This window comes from Lepus europaeus, chromosome 6 (genome assembly GCF_033115175.1).
Source record: "Lepus europaeus isolate LE1 chromosome 6, mLepTim1.pri, whole genome shotgun sequence".
NCBI classification, from domain to species: Eukaryota; Metazoa; Chordata; class Mammalia; order Lagomorpha; family Leporidae; genus Lepus; species Lepus europaeus.
In genome coordinates, this window is record NC_084832.1 from 14,359,724 (window position 1) to 14,377,121 (window position 17,398).

Consider the following 17,398-nt stretch of genomic DNA (forward strand, 5'->3'; position numbering starts at 1 on the left):
CTACTGATGTCCTATTAATACTATTTTACACTGTCATGCAGAGGCCTCGAGTTATGGATAACATGTAATTAGAAGGTATTTCATAACGTGGAAATTTACCCAAATGTGACACCTTTAACCTTCTTGTAAAACAAAATTTAAAAAAAATGCAATTCCTGGCTACAGGTTTCCAAAGGCTGCAACACAGCAACATAAATACTGCTCTTGACTTGTTTCATCTTTGCCATCAGATGAATCCATGCAAAGGAGGGGGAGGTATGTGTGCAGGATAAAGAATAGAAAATTCATCGCTTGCAAGGAATTAATTACAACAATGTCCAAATGATACGTCTTGGCAGCTCCCTTCCTGGAATGTCACAAATGACTCAAAAAAACAACATTTAATTACAGGATCGGCATGCCAAACGCAGCGAAGAGATGCTACTCAGCTCGCTTGCTCGAAGATAAGTTTTACGCAAATATTAAAAGATTTGGGTTTCTGGGGTTATGAGCATCATATTGCTCAACCAGTCAGTTCACATAACCACTGCTAGAAAAGAAAAGAACACCCAATACCTCCAGTAACTCCAAGGTCATACCATGAAGTCCTGTCTTGACAAAGAGTTCTTAATCATTAGATAACCTCGAGCCACCAAGCATTTAGAAGTGAAGTGACCCTTAAGATTATGCAACTTATTGTGGGGGGTCTCACGAGGGGGCTGATGAAACAAACTGGACTACTCTATTGACTACCGCATCGGGGTCCTTGCAAAGAAACACACCAGCAAGGGGACTGAGGGGTAGAGTGGTCACACAGAATCCAGTCCTAGCCTTAGACTAGTTTCACATCTCTCTGGGACGCAAGATCCACCAAACAATAAATAAGCAGGAAATAAACATCAGTCACTGCTGGGGAAACTTAAATTTTAAACTGAAATCAACTGTGGCAACTTCAGTTTCCAAATCCTAGAACTCCATGGCATCATTTTTTCTAATTGTGATCTAAAAAAAAAAAAAAAAAAAAGGTAACATGAAATTTACCTTCTTAGCCAGTTTTGAAATATACAGTTCAGGCTGCAGCCAAGAGCCAGGAACGCGAGCCAGCACACCCGTGTTGGGGTAGTGGGGACCTGAGTACCTGGGCCACTGCCTCCCGGGGTGAGCATCAGCAGGAAGCTCCAGCTTGGAGCTGGAATCAGAAACCGAGCACAGGTACCCTGAAGTGGGACGTGATTGTCTTAGCCACGTAGCTGCATGCCGACCCTCACAAACTCTTTGAAGCCCCCTTGCACAGCGGATGAAGTGTATCTCCCCACCACCAAAAAGATGGGGAAGTTCTGGCCCCTCAGGACCTGTGGACGTGACCTTCCTTGGAAATAAGGGCACTGCAGATGATCAGGTTAATGCGAGGTCACGCAGGTGGACCCTAATCCTGCAGACAATGTCTGTTTAAAGGGGAGACCTGCACGCAGGGAGAACTCCACGTGAAAATGAAGGCAGAGACAGCAGACACAGCTGCAACCCTAGGAAGGCCAAAGACTAAGGCTCCACCAGAAACCAGGGGAAGAGGCCCAGAAAGCTCCCTGCAGACCTGAGAGACAGATGGCCGTCACCCCATTTGTGACCCGGACTGGGTCACAGCCGTCCTAGCCAATGTCAGAGTAAGTCCTTGGATGACGGATTAGCTCAGGGAAAAACAAGTGCCACCTCCATGCCACCGCAGACGGCGGTGCCGGCAGGGTTCACGCGGGTACGGGACATTGAGAAAAGACCCTTGTCTTCGTCCAGTACCTTGTGTACCACCACACAATGACAAGAAACAAAAGCAGCCCTCCAGGCCCGCTGGGCCAGCGTTTCAGGAGCCAGACAAGAGGGCAAAACTCAGTCTGGAAGCTAAGCTATGTGACTCGGATCCACATAAAGACTCTCTCTAAAAGGCCCCAGGTTGGCAGGACACCAGCGGGCTGCTGGCAGGGGCTCAGTTTCTGCTGAACCAGTTTTCTGGAGAAAATTAGAACTTTATTGCCCAAGGCTTCTCTGTCCCTTCTGGGAGCTTCAATCAGGAAGCAAGGCAGTGGAGCGGACTAACTTCGAGAAAAGACGCTGGACATGCAAAGGAAGGGGAGAGTGAGAAGAGGCGCTGTCACTGTTTTGGTGAGGGGTTCAGGAAGTTTCCACTCCCACTGGGGCTGGAGGGAGACTTCTCTCCCCATCCTGGGTGCAGGACGTGCAAGCACTGAAGAAACCCCCAGAGCTGGAGCTCAGAGCAATGGCGGAAACAGACAGGGACTGAGCGCTCCTGGCTGTGAAATCTACCTGCATGCTGCGAGCCATTACCCACGGCTCAGGCTGAGCCCATCATAGGCAGGAGGCATCGTCAGCACTGCCTAAGGAAACCAGGCAGCCCCTTTAGCTTCCTCTGGATCCACATAAAAATAATCAAATCACGCAAAGAGGCAAGATGGCTAGCAGTAAGAGCTGAAGTTTGTTTCGACCCTTACGTGGGGTACAGTGCCACAGCTGCACCACAAACCTGCCCGTTTTTTGTCTCTGTCATTTGAATTCTACTGATCAGAGCACCTACAGATTGCCTAAGAGCACATCCGTGAACCGCAGGGCTTATGTGTGAATACAGGTTTTCTGTGGGTGCTCCCACATGCAGCAGAGGCCTCTGGGTGATGGGATTAAGTAGGGAGCCAGGGGTTACTGGTGTACTTGGTGTTAGACTGCAGAGAGAAAAGAGCAAGCGTGACGTTCAAGACGCATGAGTTAGGGGCCGGCACTGTGGCGTAGCAAGTAAAGCCTGCCGTGCCAGCATCCCATATGGCACCAGTTCGAGTCCTGGCTGCTCCACTTCCTATCCAGCTCTCTGCTATGACCCGGAAAAGCAGTGGAGGATGGCCCAAGTCCCCCTGAACCCATGTGAGAGACCCGGAAGAAGCTCCTGGCTCCTGGCTTCAGATCAGCTCAACTCTGGCCATTGTGGCCATCTGGGGAGTGAACCAACAGATGGAAGATCTCTCTGCGTAACTCTTTCAAATAAATAAAGAAATCTTAAAAAAAAAAGAAAGAAATAAAGAAAGAAAGAAAGAGGAATGAGCTGAAGGAAGCCCAATCCTGGTGGCCTCGCTGGCCGCTGGAAGGCACAAGTCTTGGTCACCATCTAGCAGAGAAGGTGAGGGAGCTACCTGTCCTATGCTACTTGCGTACCTACCTGTCCCCTGCAGTCCCAGGTCCATAGATGGTTCACCTGGGCTCTGGTTGGCTGGGTAGACGGCAGGCACAGGTGAGGAGGCAAAGGGCTGAGCTGTGGATCATTCACCTGCAGACAGTGCAACAGTGCCTACTTACAGATTTAAGCCAGCACGCCGAGTGTCACAGCAGCCAAGAGAGCAGTGCAGCTTTTAACCATGTGGCACCCGAACCATTCCACCAGCACTCTTGGGTCTTACGCTTCAATGCCTGAGACAGGTGTCCATCTAGATAAGAGGCAGCTAAGCTGCTGGGTCCTGTTGGGTGATGGAAATGCGCCCGGACAAAGGGCCACTGGAAGATGGTAGAGCAGCCAGATGCACGCCACAGTTCATGTCCTCACTAAGCCGCATCAACGCTGAGGGCCCAGCACCCACTGCATGCAGATGAGCCTCTCCCTCAGCTGCACCTGGGTGTGACAAGCAAAGCGGAAAGCCAAGAGTCAACAGGAATTCAGGGGAAACTGAGCAGTCAACCTCCACGTGTACCTTTGGGTTTGGACCCGCACAAGATCACCGCAGATCTCAGAAGTGAACTCTTGGAACCATGCGTTCTCCTTTGCGACGCCTTTTATCAGCAACTAGAGCCAGGCGAAAGGAAGGCATGGTTTCCAGAAAGACTTCTACCACTGGGACACCTGGGCCAGTGATGGTGCTGAGTTACCCAGGCCGTAAAGCAAAGGCCTCCACGATCTGCCACCCAGGGGGCGCTCTGCTCCACTCCCACGAGCTGCCGAGTGCCGTCAGTTCTACCTCCTGGGTCTTCTTCCATCCTGCAGCTCCCTGACATTCTGTCCGCGACACTCAAGCCCTTATCGGCCACCAACGTGTGGCTCAGACACTGCCAAGCCCACTGGGCCGCTTGGGACCCCAGCCCCTTCTCCCCAGCTAATCCAACTTTCACAGCAAGACCTCTCCCCACCCACCACATAGGTTCACTCAGCTAATAATAAATGAGATAATACACACACAGCCTTGGCACACATGTCTGGCACCCGGCCAGGGATTTTCGTTGAGGCAGTTACAGTTAGGATTTTTATTCACTTTCTTATCACTGGCAGCACCTGGCCGCGCGCGCTGATAAGCACTGGTGGAACCTGTATTGCATTCCCACAATCTCAGTCCACAAGATCAAACCAGAGGCACAGACTCCCACTGTGGGTATCCAGCCCGACTTCCTGCTTGTCTCAGTGAGAACAGAAAGGACGGGCCTCCCGCTCCGATTACAAAGCGCGAAAGGCTTGAGAATTGCTCCTTTATGTGATCACTTTATCCACAGAAGGAAAAAGAAAAAAACCGCTTGATTAGATCATTCTGTTTCATCCTTGTGAGTTAAAGTCAACGTGTCCAACTCAAATGCTCACAATGATGGGAGACCTAAGTCAATGACAGAACATGGTAGACGTTTTTAGTTTTTTTAAAAAAATTAATCTATTTGGATGCATAATGCTTTATTTATTTCCTTTTTAAGATTTGTTTATCTGAAAGGCAGAGTTACACAGAGAAAAAGAGAGAGATCTTCCATCTGCTGGTTCATTCCCCAAATGGCTACAATGGCCAGGGCAAAACCAAGAGCCTGGAGCTCCATCCTGGTCTCCCACATGGATGCAGGGGCCCAAGCACCTGGGCCATCTTCTGCTTTCCCGGGTGTCTTAGCAGGGAGCGGGATCAGGCGTGGAGAAGCCGGGAATTGCTTAACCCACTGTGTCATAACACGGGCCCCTTGCAACGCTTCCGTATGTTATTCAGACACAGGAGTATCTCCTCAAATGGACCACAGAGCCCACCCTGAGAAGATCTGCCTCCGAGGCTCCTGAAGTCCTGTGTCTACCTGGAAAACTCCCTGTCCAGTGCAGGCTGGAGAGCCACAGGGTTTTCTTGGGAACATCTAGGACCCCAGGAAAACAGGGTGGTGGGGGCTAAAGAAATAGAGGAGACAAAAAAAAAAATCAGCAAAGCAAAACGGCGTGTGAAGTTTCTGAGCTTAACAAACACCGCTTTTGATTTGAAAGCTGATCAAACTGAAGCCCAGAGAAGCCCCAGGTAAGCTCAGCAAGACATGTGCTTGGTGGGACAAGGTTCAGTGGGAGTGGCCCTCATTCTTAGACACCCCCCACCCCGACCTAGGAAGCCCCCTGGGACACGGGTCTTGGTCTCAGTGATGGATAAGTCTCCCTCCAAAGCAAGCCAAGTCTCATGGGAGGCTGCGGAGAGCACTGTAGGCAGAGAGAAAGGGCGCCTGCACCTGTCCAGGCTGTGCTACTTTTTATGTAACAGGCGTTACCGGGCTCTTGGGTCTGACCCCGCCCCCGCCCGGCCCGGCACCTCCGCAACAAAAGCAGGGTCGCCATTCTGTCCCAGAACAAACACAAAGCCACAGCTTAGAGACCGACAGGAAGGAAACAGAGGAACCCACTCTGCGCTCTGCAAGCTGTCTGTGGAGCTCTCATTTCAGCGACACCTCGGCTCCGTGGGGCAGGCGCTGTCCCTCCACACACAGAGCTCCCCGCAGCCGGCACCCAGGGGCCTGCGCGTCCCCTCTAACCACTGTTTCCCACAGGTAATGAAGAGGATGCGTTATTTCCATTTCAAAGAGGGTGGGAAAAGAACCTTCTCGAAGGTCCTGCATGTATTTTCTCTGAACACGGCCCAGCCTGTTATAATGTCAGATACAGACATTCTCAATTACAGTTTATTCCTCTTATTTATTAGCTTCTTTGGAGTGGCATTTTTTTTTTTTCCAGAGAGAAAATAGCCAACAGCTGTGAAAAAAAAAAAAAAACTCACTGCCATTGTTTCAGGACTGCAGACCTCACTTTGATCACAAGACTCGTAACTGAAGTTGAAAGGGGCACACACCAAACACGAAACTCCACTCAGCTTCTCCGGAGCTAGAGAGCCAGGCAGGCAGGATCAGGCTGACATGATTTATGAAAGAAAAAACTTTTTACTCTACTAAAATAGCCTTTAAGCCCAGGAGGCCAGACCCAGACGAGCGCTGTTTATCATCCAGAGCTAAGTAAAGCAAGCAATGACCCTACGGAGTGGCCACGAATATGGTTCCAGAAGCTCTGCTAATAAAAGGAGCCAAAAGCAACAGCGGTAAGAAGAAAGAGATGCTGGCTTGTTTCTCAGAAGCCGAGGGAACACATAGAAGCCCCTTCCCCTGGCTCTGGCCTGAAGCGGAGCTGCTAAGAGGGGCACAGGGACCACCCTTCTGGTTTGAAATGCACAGTTTCCATAAGTCCATTCTCTTCCTCCTGCACCCCACCAGCACTCACTCGTGCAGAAGCGAAGTCAAGGAGCCATGGGCTCCACACGCCATCCTTCCACCACTGCTGGGCACTGGTAATCGATTCCAGAAGAGACAGAAACAGAACCCTTGTAAGAAAGGACAATGTATGGGGCCAGTGTGGTGGCACAGTGGGTTAAGTGGACACCTGCAATGCTGGCATCGCATATGGGAGCTGGTTCAAGTCCTGCCTGCTCCACTTCTGATCCAGCTCCCTGCTCATGTGCCTGGGAAAGCAGAAGATGACCCAAGTCCTTGAGCCCCTGCACCCAACAATGGGGAACCAGGTTGGAGCTCCAGGCTCCAGGCTGAAGCCTGGCCTAGGCCTGGCTATTGTGGCTACCTGGAGAGTGAACCAGCAGATAAAAGATCTCTCCTCTCTCCCTCTGCCTTCCAAAAAGTAGACTATATGTGCCCCTAAGAGCTTTGGTTAAATGTACATGAGAAAACCTCAGAAAGTTCCTGGGACAGTAGAATTAAAAGCTAAAGTCTGTTTTCCTGCAAAAAAAAATTTTTTTTTTGAGATCTGTGCACAGTTTATTTTCCCTAGTAAGTATTTTCCATGAAGTTTTTGATGATGCCTCACGGGCACAGATTTCAAGATCTTTTGCACTGTAATAAACAGAGGCTTCAATTCTGTGCGCCACCTACTTTCTGAAGCAACTCTGTTATTTCCACGAGGAAACAAAGACTTTCAAGGGCTTACCAAGAGGGCACCTGAACAAACAGCACAAAGAGAAGGAGAAACAAAAATGTATTAAAAATACAAAAGGAGGAGCCAGGGAACAAGAGGCTTTCATGAAGACACAGCTCCAAGGAACAAGGAGCCCTGAGGACCCTCAGCTTTTGCCACGTGCACCGGAGCACACCAGGAGGAGACACAGAGCTTTGGAAAGCAACAAACCTCGGCTCCATCCCTCTGAGATCAAGCTTATAAAGACAGCTTTAAAATTCCACAGCCATGGGGCCCTGCCTCCACGCCAGAGCCAGAGCTGGGTGAACAAGCTCTCAATTGATGTCAGGCCCAGGTTTGGGGGAAAATTAAGAAGTGAAAGGGCCGGTTCACTGCACACAAAAAAGGTAATAAAACCTAAACAAGGCTGACTCTTTGACTTTCTAACGCTGCTAATTAGGCCTCTGAGATAGCACAGCCGACAAGGCAGCCCCCAAAACCCACCTCTGCAGCCTCCTTTATCACCACGGGCCACGTACCATTTTTCTTTAAAAAGGTCAGGGTCTCAGACTTCCCCAGACTTGCTGGATTTTCTGGGAATAGCGTGCTTGCAAGAAATCAACGGATTGCTGTCCTCACCCTCCTGTCATCAAGTGGCATTCCGCTGGAAGCTTTAGGTTCCAGGCCACCTGCACTGCTACGTGAATGAGGACTCCTCCTGACACCCTGCGGGTGGCGGTGCACACAGTCTGCGGGCATGCTCACCCAACCCTCGTCACGTGTCTTCTGTTAGCACTTAGTAGGGATACGGTAACCCTTGTTGTTGACAATGCTTTGGTGGGGAGGGGTTTGTTTGCTTGTTTTGGTTCCTCAAGAGTTTGGGGGAATCCCCCCCAAAAAAAGAAAACAGCCACAAAATGTTAATTCATCAGGGTGGGTGCTTGGCCTAGGGGGTCCCATGTCAGAGTACCTGGGCTCAATACCACATTCCTCTCCCTCCCAACTCCAGCTTCCAGCTAATGAGCACCCTGGGAGGCAGTAGGCGCTGGCTTACATACCGAGGTTCCTGTCACTCACGTGAGACTCGGGTTAAGTTCGTAGCTCCTGGTCCCTGATGCCAGCCAGAGGCACTGCAGGCATTTGGCAAGAGAACTGCTAGATGGGAGTGCTCTCACGCATTCTCTCACGTTCTCTCTCTCTGGCTCTTTCTCCCTTCCTCTCAAATAATTATTTTGAGAAAAAGCTCTTAAAAAAGTTAATTCATCAATAAAATATCAACACAGGGTCTCCACTTCCTAAATGCAACAGATAAGAACCCCTTTAACATCAGTCAATTCAAACACCAGGGACAGAAAGGACCTGACGAAAGAGGGAGGGAGGCAGATCGGAGCAGGATTCCAAGTCCGAACCATCAGGAGACAAAGCTGAGAGAGGCCTGGCTGAGGTTCTGGTAAATTCCTTTGGGATGGGAAGAGGTGGCGTAGAAACTGCACAGAGCTGGGGCTGCAGCCAGGGCACCGGGACCTCCAGTGTGGGAGCTGTGGGCGGCAAGTGCAAAAGGAACCTATGGGGTGGGGTCGAGAAAGGGCCTGAATCTAACCAGGGAACTCAGTGCAGGGGGAGGCAGGGAAGCTAAGGGTCTTGCTGGGATGGGGGTCAGCAACCCCAGCCTTCCCTCAATGCTGTACAAACCTGAGGAAGCGACTTGGCAGCTCTTCCAAGGAGCCCTTCACCTGGAACCCGGGGCAGCCCTTCTCCTAAGTGTGTGGGGGCCAGCAGTGTGGTGCAGAAAACCAGTTCCAGTCTGCGTGAAACACTGACACAACACAACCACGGCCCAAGGATTATCCCCCACCGTGACTGTGGCTGAGGTCAAGTTCCTTCTGCCCCAACTGACTCCCCGCCAGCCGGTGCTTCTGGACGCCTGCCCTGCGCACCTGTGTGTGGCTGCCATTCCTGCTAACCTGCGACCCACACCAGGGATCTTTTTGCCAGCTGCAAGCAGCTTTCCCACGCATTGTTACCAGGTCTGCTCCAAAGAACAAAACGTGGCTCTGGTCTATTTTCCCTGTTCTTCTCGACTCTTCCTGGAGGGACGCTGCTGATGAAACACAGCAACTGCAAGTGAAGAAGCGGCCATCTGCTCACCCCCCAGCCACGAGCAGGACAGCGTCCACTGCAGACTGGATGCAGAAAACCTTCTCGGGGCCTTCTGGGGGGGAGGTGGTCCTGGTGTGTGTGTGGGGGCAGGGGGTTGGGGATTGTCATTAACCCTTTCAGATGCCCAGGTGTCACTTTATAACCTCTGGCTGGGAGAGAGGGCTGCACACAGCAGAAGCCATGGTCCAGGCTTATTTGTATGATCTGTTCCACAGCAAGGTGACAGAATACTAGGCAAGGATATGCTGCAAATATTGCTTTTGGAACTTGCTGGTCTACAGGGGGAATGCCTAAAAACAAGTCCAAGTTCAAGAGCAAAGGGAGTCGTGCACACAGCTATAGAACGGAAGACTGTGGCACTCACTGCTGAGGCCAGTGCTGCGGTGTAGTGGGTAAAGTCTCCACCTGAGGCATCAGCATCTCATAGCGGCACTAGTTCAAGTCCCAGCCACTCCTCTTCCAATCCAGCTCCCTGCTAATGAACCTGGAAAAGCAGTAGAGGATGGCCCAGGTGCTTGGGCCCCTGCACCCACGTGGGAGACCCAGAGGAAGCTCCACTGCTCCTGGTTTCAACCTGGCCCAGCTCCAGCTGTTGTGGTCATTTGGGGAGTGAACCAGAAGATGAGGCTCTCCTCCCCCTTCCTGTATTTCTGCCTTTCAAATAAATAAATAAATCTTTTTAAAAAAAAGTTAAACTCTTCACTAACAATAAAAATTTTAAACACTTATTTTATTTGAAAGGCAGAGTAACAAAGAGAGAAGGAGAGACAGAGATCTTCTATCTGCTGGTGCACTCCCCAGATAGGCACAGGCCGAAGAGAGGAGCCTGGATCCGTATGAATGGCAGGGACCCCAGGTGTATTGGTAGTGAGCTCGGTCAGAAGTGGAGCAGCTGGGACTTGAAGCAGTACTCTGATAGAAGATGTCAGTGTCACGAGAGGCAGCTTAACGTGCCAGTGCCCAACAGTGATACTAATTTTTAAAGGCTTTAAAGAATGAGGGAGACAGCCCCGGAGAGGACAGTGTAGGTCTCTGGGCCAGGAAGCATTTTGGAAATTGGCACAGGAATGACGACTCTGCCGCACCCACATTTTAAAGCCAAAGGAACATGGAAAGACCCAGGAAATCCAATCCCCGAGGAAAATGCGGTCCACAGAAGAACATCCCCAACGGGAAATGCCAGGGACTTCTGGCCTGGAGCCCTGCTCACGGGTGTGACAAATGCGAGTGAACCATGAGGATGCCTTCACTTGGGGCCTATCACGTGTGGAACAAGACAATCCCAGGGTCAGACGCTTGGCAAAGAGCTATGGACATGGAATGAAAGCCATCATGGGGAGCTGGGTCTTCCAGAATCCCACAGTTGGTCACTCTCCACTGACCCCGGGTCCACAGCCGGGTGCCCACGTGCCTCCCAGCTGCATGTAGCCTGGCTGCGCTGTTCTTACAGAGCACAAGGCAGTGAATTAGAAGCTGTTGTGTCAATCAAAGTGCCAATATCTGGCTTTGCACAGCTGTTGCCCAGAGGGTGGGAAGGAACATACTGATGATAGGAGAAAATAAACTGCAAATGGGCGAGGCGTGTAAAAAACGAACAACGTCATGCATTCCACCTGTAAAATAAGCTCACTTTAACACTGTCCACGGGCAGTTAATGAGTGCCTCCGGTGTGCCAGGCACCACTTGAAGCTGTGGATAAGGGGTTTCTGGGGCAAGTCTCTACCTACCTTGACAGGCCAGCAGGACAGTGGCAGGTGCACAGCACCACTGCTCATTAGACTTCCAAAGCTCTCAGGATGTGCCAAGAATGTTCTGGACACTTTATTTGTATCCACTTTTTTTTTTCTAGTGTAGTATGAGGTCGAGCTTATTAGCAGTGGCCTCATTTTAACAAAGACGACAGATCTAGGTGGAGGCTAAGCTGAGCAACTCCAAGTAGCAGAAGCTGGGATCTAAACCCAGGGCAATCGGGCCCCACCCTGATGGGTAAGAGAAAGCTCTAGCCACTGCCTGAGGAAGTAGCAACCCAGTAGAAGGGATAGAGCCTTTTATGGTACACAGGAGTTTACGGGGGCCAGAGAGGGGGCGGAACAAGAAAACGGGTGAGCATTGTGGCACAGGGAGGTAACACCTGCATCCCACATCAGATCCAGCTACTCGGTGCTTCCAATCCAGCTTCCTGCCAAGGCACCTAGAGAGCAGTGCCAGACGGCTCAAGCACTTGGGTCCCTGCCACCCACTTGCGAGACCTGGATGGAGCTCCTCGCTCCTGGCTTTGGTTTGGCCCAGCCCTGGCCATTGTGGCCATCAGGGGATAGAACCACAGATGGAAGCTATCTCTCTCTCTCTCCCCCCTTTTCCCCCATAACTCTGCTTTTCAAATAAATCAATCTAAAAATAATAATAGAGGTTATGAAAACACACTACTACTCCTCCTACTTCTTGGGCAGATGTTCCTATATAGTTCCCAGCTAAATGTAGCTAGGAATGGAATCTCGACATTCTTTGGTTTTGGGAAACTGTAGAACTGTGGCTGAGGACAGGACAGGAGGCCTGTCATCCGTGCACTCCACAGCTGACGCCCAGCCCGTAGTGCGTCCCCGAGCACCACTTAATAGGATGGCTGCACAAGGCATGAGCTCAGAAGTCCTTAACAGCACGGAAGAGGAAACAGTGAAACCAAATACCTCACTGAACCGGTCTGGCAATAAAGAAGAAAAATGGGGGGGGGGGGGGGGGATGTTCCAGAAGGCCTAATCTAACACGACAGCAGGTGTTCTCCTCCACGGATTCTGCAAGTCCAGAAATTAGGCACGGCTTTGTTCACCAGAATGTGAAAGCGCTCTCAAGACCTTGAAAGATACGAATTCTACAACAAGAAAATTAGAGCAAAACAAAGGTGGTTTGCAGCGTGCCATAAATTGGCAGTTTTAAGCCTAGCTATTCTCAGAGTCTGAGGTTGATCTTTCCCAAAGACACCTGATGTTAATTCACACTCTCTGAACAATGTGCTTCGAAATAAATATAATTTACTGAATCATATCCCATAAATGATTAAATGATAGGTTCCCAACGTTAATGCTGACTATTAAATTTCAGTCACTCTAGCCAACAGAATAACAGACAGATTGTCTCCACTTTAAAAACAGGTGTGTTCCCGAAGTTTGCTGGCTGCTCAGAATTCAAGAGTTATTTTTTTCCCCCACCACCAACTTGAGACGTAGCATTCAGTGCTCAAGACAGAACACAGAAAACCAGATCCATGGCGTACCCAGAGATCTCCGGACCCAAGCCAATGTCAGAGATGATGACTCCCCCACCCCCAGGGAAGAACAGCTCTGCTCCGACACGTGGTCTGCTTCACTCACACCACGGGGGAGGCGCCTCCACCTCCAGGGAAAGTGGCCACAATAGGGGGGCCAGGGGCCGAGGGGCTCAGGCTGCTGGCTCCTTCTCTGTCTCGCCTCTGGCCCCGTGTCTCCCTGTCCTGGTCCCTGGCAGGGTGGGCTTGCATCAGGGCCTGTCTGCTCTGTCCACGCCCCAGCCCCTGAAGCCGCAAACACAGTCCCTCCCTATTTCCTGACATGCAAGTGTGCACACAGCTCTCTGACAGCATTCTTACTGCCAGTCTTCCTGCCAGTGATATGGTCAGTGTGAGGCGGGACCCACACGTACCCAGCCCGAGGCAGGCACTACTGTGATGAACCAATGCAACTACTAGCCCGTGCTTCCTCCAGTTCTGATATAAATGCATGTTTCATATATCATGTATTTTATATCTTACATACATGTGCAAACACATACTCACATACCTATGTTAAATAAGACATACTTATTTGCATAGAAGTATGTATGTATATCAGTACATCACATACCTTTGCATACATGTTACATATATTTATGGGCAGATGGTTACGGTAAAATGCAAGTGACGTCACTATATGAGAGGTTCATGCATAAATCTCAGGTTGGATGGCTCAGAATCAGAATGGGCAGTGATGTGGGGTGGGGGAGGGGTGAACACACGGACCCTCTGCGGCCACGGTCACAGAAACACGGGAAGCGGGGGAGGGCTCGAGCTGAGGGCTGCCCAGACACACCCCTGAACTTACTGGAACTTCGAAAGCCTCCTGGGTGTCATCCAGCATCTGGATTTTGATGGACATGAGTTTTCCTGACGGGGTCGGGGGCGGCTTCTGTCCGTGCTCCAAGGTGCTGATCCCCGAGTTCTCCGGGGCCCCCAGTCGGGATCCTGGGGTTGGCTTCTGCTCTATCTCCCCCATGACGGAAGCGGCTTATGCGATACCTGCAGGGAAGAACACAGAGGAGGCTCACTCAAACCACCCGAAGTCACCAACAGCACTCATCTTGTCCCCTTTGTCGTGACAATGTCCCAGGCTCCCACCTGGGCAAGCAGGCGCTCCATGCCCTGCACAGGAATCCTACACACACAAGCCTCCGCGTGCTTGCAAAGTCACCTTTAAGCAGCCACAGCATGCTAATAACTCTGCATCCTCGGCTCTTTTGCATACGTTTGCATATTGCTGCCTATCTTGTGCCTAAGGACTACAGACTCCGCTGTGCTCCACACATTATTATTCAGTATCTGCGATGGGCTGGGCATGACATTTCCACCTGGGGCGGGGGGGGGGGGGGTATGAATGGTGCCTGGGCTGTATCATTAGCGCCCATTAATTGCCTTTTCGGGACAGCGCAGCACACTAAGCAACGTGGGCAATGATAGAGACCAATAAAACACACACCATGACTCCAGAGGAAGCAAACACAGCAGCTCTCACAGGGCAGGCAGCACGGAGCAAGGTCCTCTCTCCATTCCTCCCGCGTCTTTCTATGACCCTGAGTTGCTGCTCTGTCGCCCACTCCTCCAACTGCCCAGAGCCGCCCCTCAGTGGGTGGTACACTTGCCTGTGCACCTCCTCCCCGGCACTGAGACCGCCCTAAGGCAGGAACTTGGGCTGGATCTTCTTAGTGTCTCAGCCCCGCCTCGGCATGACACTGGTATACAATGGCATCAACGCCGCCTAACGACTGGCGCCATCATCCAGCATGTACCACGGCTGAGGCCACGCGGGAAAGAATGCCCACGTGAGGGGAAGGTAGGAACTGAGCTACACCTTGGCAAGGATGTGGACAGAGACAGGATACGCGGACAAAGGGGCGTGGGACAGAAGAGAAGATGGTGGGCAGAAGGAGAGGCAGTCAGCATGGAGAGATACGGCTGAAGTCAGGGGACGGAGGAGGCCTGCACAACGTCGATGGCCAGCAGTCTGCCCTGCAAGCAGGAGGCAGCCAGCGAGCTGAGGGCAATGAGCAACACACTTGTGTGGAAAAATTAACCTGACGCGGGTCAATGGTTAAGCTACTGGGGTGAAAGCTCACCCAGGACCAGGAAGTTTGCAATCTGAGCAGAGCGGGAAGAAGTCAGGCGGGTGAGGTGAGGCGAGGTGATTCCAGGGCGGATGCCCGGCCCTGGGGGCGGCTGCTGGGGCGGGGAAGCTGCATTTGGGTGGTGGCGCCAGAGACCAGTTCACTGCATGAGTGACAGCTGGGACCCACCTGAAAAGGGGTGCGTGTGGAACCGAAGCAGTGTATAAGACAACAGCAGGTGGAAAAGAGAAGCGAGGTAGAGGCAGGACTCAGGGGACCTGGGTGGGCCGAGAAAGCCAGGGAAGGGCGCTTCCAGCTTTGGGGTCGAAGCTGGGCGTGGAACCCCACTCATGCAACTGCAAGAGCTCCCAGCGTCACCCTCGCTGGGGAGGGTTTTCATGCCCAACTCACGCCCAGCCATCTCCTGCAGAGTCCATTGCTGACGTTCCCCCAGAACACTCACACACACACACACACACACACATACACACTCTCTCTGTCTCTCTCTCTCTCTGCCTCTCCTTCTGTGTGTGTAACTCTTTCAAATAAGAAACCTTTTTTTTAAAAAAATAAAATAAAAAAGGTCGAGTAACAGAACGCACGGCGAGCTGAGTTGGCGATGAGCCTACACTTGGTGCTAGAACGTCCTTCGCTCAGTCTCCAAATGAGCTGGTGTTTGTGTTATTTCTGCTTGCGGATCTCTGCCTCTCTTTGTTATGCTTGCCCGCTCGCTGCTGTGCATGGAAAGTTCTGTTTAATTCAGACGTAAATCCAGCGGCGGGTTTGGAGTGGGGCATCCGAAGAATGCGAAGAGGAGCATCTCGGGAACGCTGGCTGGTCATAAATGGGCAACCGCAATGCAGGTTTGACATCAAAACTGGCATGCCTGGTAACAGAGCGTCCTGCTCCAGGTAAACAAGGCTAAGCAGCCTTCGGCCTTCCTGTGGGTGTTAACCCGTGCTCTGGTTGAACTTGACCTCTGCGGTTTCCCTCTGACCTCTGAGTTTCTTGGGGAATGGCCAAAATAAAGGAGACTCACCTTTCTTTCCTTGTGATATGGGAATACTAATCTTGATCACTTCAGACCCAAAAGCAAAAACCTCTTGCAAAACTATTCCTCGGATCTATGTCAAACGTTTCTTAAAGCAGCAGCTGTGACAAAACAGTAAGATTTTGAACTGGCAGAGGAAAGAGGAAAGGCTGGAGCTGTCTGTCACCGTGTCCTGGCTTAAGGACTTCCTCCTGGAATTCACCCAGCAGCAGTAAGGAACACAGAGGAAAATGCAAACCTTCCCGCTGTGAGGACCCTGGAAGACATCTGTGGCTCCAGCGTGGGGTGTGAGAAAGAGCTGCTCAGGAGGACACTGGGAGGGACCGCCCAGGGCAGCAGAGCTCAGAGAAAACTGGCAGGGCCCCACCCCCCAAACTCCACCGGACGTCCTGGCGACAACCAGCTACAACCTTCTCAGGCGTGCTGGCTCCCAGTGGCTGCTCTCCCCGGGCGCGGTGCGGCGCGACATCACACGGGCCAGCCCTTGGTGTGGGAAGCATCCGCCGCTGAGGCCAGCGACATCACCAAAGTCTGGGCCAGGCAAAGGCTGGGCCAGGCAAAGGCTGGAATGACCACACACACACACACACACACACAGCCTCGGGCACAAGAACTCCTGTTGGCATGGGACGTGGCTCCATGTGTTAACCTGCACCAGCCTCCTGCAAATAGTTAATTCATCAAGAACTCGCCAGGCAACAACAACAACAACAACAAAGATGTTGGGGGCCTTAACCCACCACAATGCACCTGCGAAAGCTGCGGAAGACGGCACAAGTGCTTGGACCCCTGCACCCCACGTGGGAGACCAGAATGGAGTTCCAGCCTCCTGGCTTTGGCCTGGCTCAACTCTAGCTGTTGAGACCATTTGGGGATTGAACTAGCAGATGGAAGATCTTGCGTGCTCTCTCTCTCTGTAACTCTGCCTTTCAAACAAGGCAATCTTAAATATATATATATATATATTTGAAAGACAGAGTTACAGAGAGAGGTAGAGACAGAGAGAGATCTTCCATCCGCTGGTTCACTCCCCAGATGGTCACAATGGCAGGAGCTGCGCCGATCCGAAGGCAAGAGCCAGGAGCTTCCCCCAGGTCACCTATGTGGGTACAGAGGCCCAAGCATCTTCCACTGCTTTCCCAGGCCACAGCAGAGAGCTGGATCGGAAGAGGAGCGGCCAAGACTAGAACCGGCGCCCATATGGGATGCCGGCACCCCAGGCCACAGCTTTAACCCGCTGCGCCACAGCGCTGGCCCCACAAATAAATCTTAAAAGAAAAAAAGGGGGCCTTAACAAACATGTGGCAAAAAAAAAAAAAAAAAATCAAAAGCAAAGGAGAGGTGAATACCCACAAAAGAAATGCTACATTCAACGGATTAGAAGACTGCCCAAGCATATTGCATAAATTCACAAAACTTAAGAAGATAACCCGTCCCAAGAACAGAAGTGGAAGAGGATTCCCAGGAGTGCAGGGGAGCTCTGGGAAATAAAGCAGAAATGGAGGAACCGCAGCAGCACCAAGTGGCAAGGAGCTAAAGGAAACCCAAGGGTACTTCAGAAAGTTCGTGGAAAATGGAATTAAAGGATCAAACTTCCTTTTGGT

The 17,398-nt window shown here is 51.4% G+C and overlaps 1 protein-coding gene across 4 annotated transcripts in view; it reads right to left on the reverse strand.

Moving 5' to 3' along the window:
• Positions 1–17,398, reverse strand: part of FARP1 (FERM, ARH/RhoGEF and pleckstrin domain protein 1) — a 291,757-nt gene that overhangs the window by 214,734 nt on the left and 59,625 nt on the right. For all 4 annotated transcript variants that reach the window (XM_062194003.1, XM_062194002.1, XM_062194001.1 and 1 more), the window contains exon 2: positions 13,468–13,661. In XM_062194003.1, coding sequence (XP_062049987.1) covers positions 13,468–13,638 — 171 coding nt within the window. In that variant the 5' untranslated portion in view covers positions 13,639–13,661. The remainder of the gene's footprint in view (positions 1–13,467; positions 13,662–17,398) is intronic.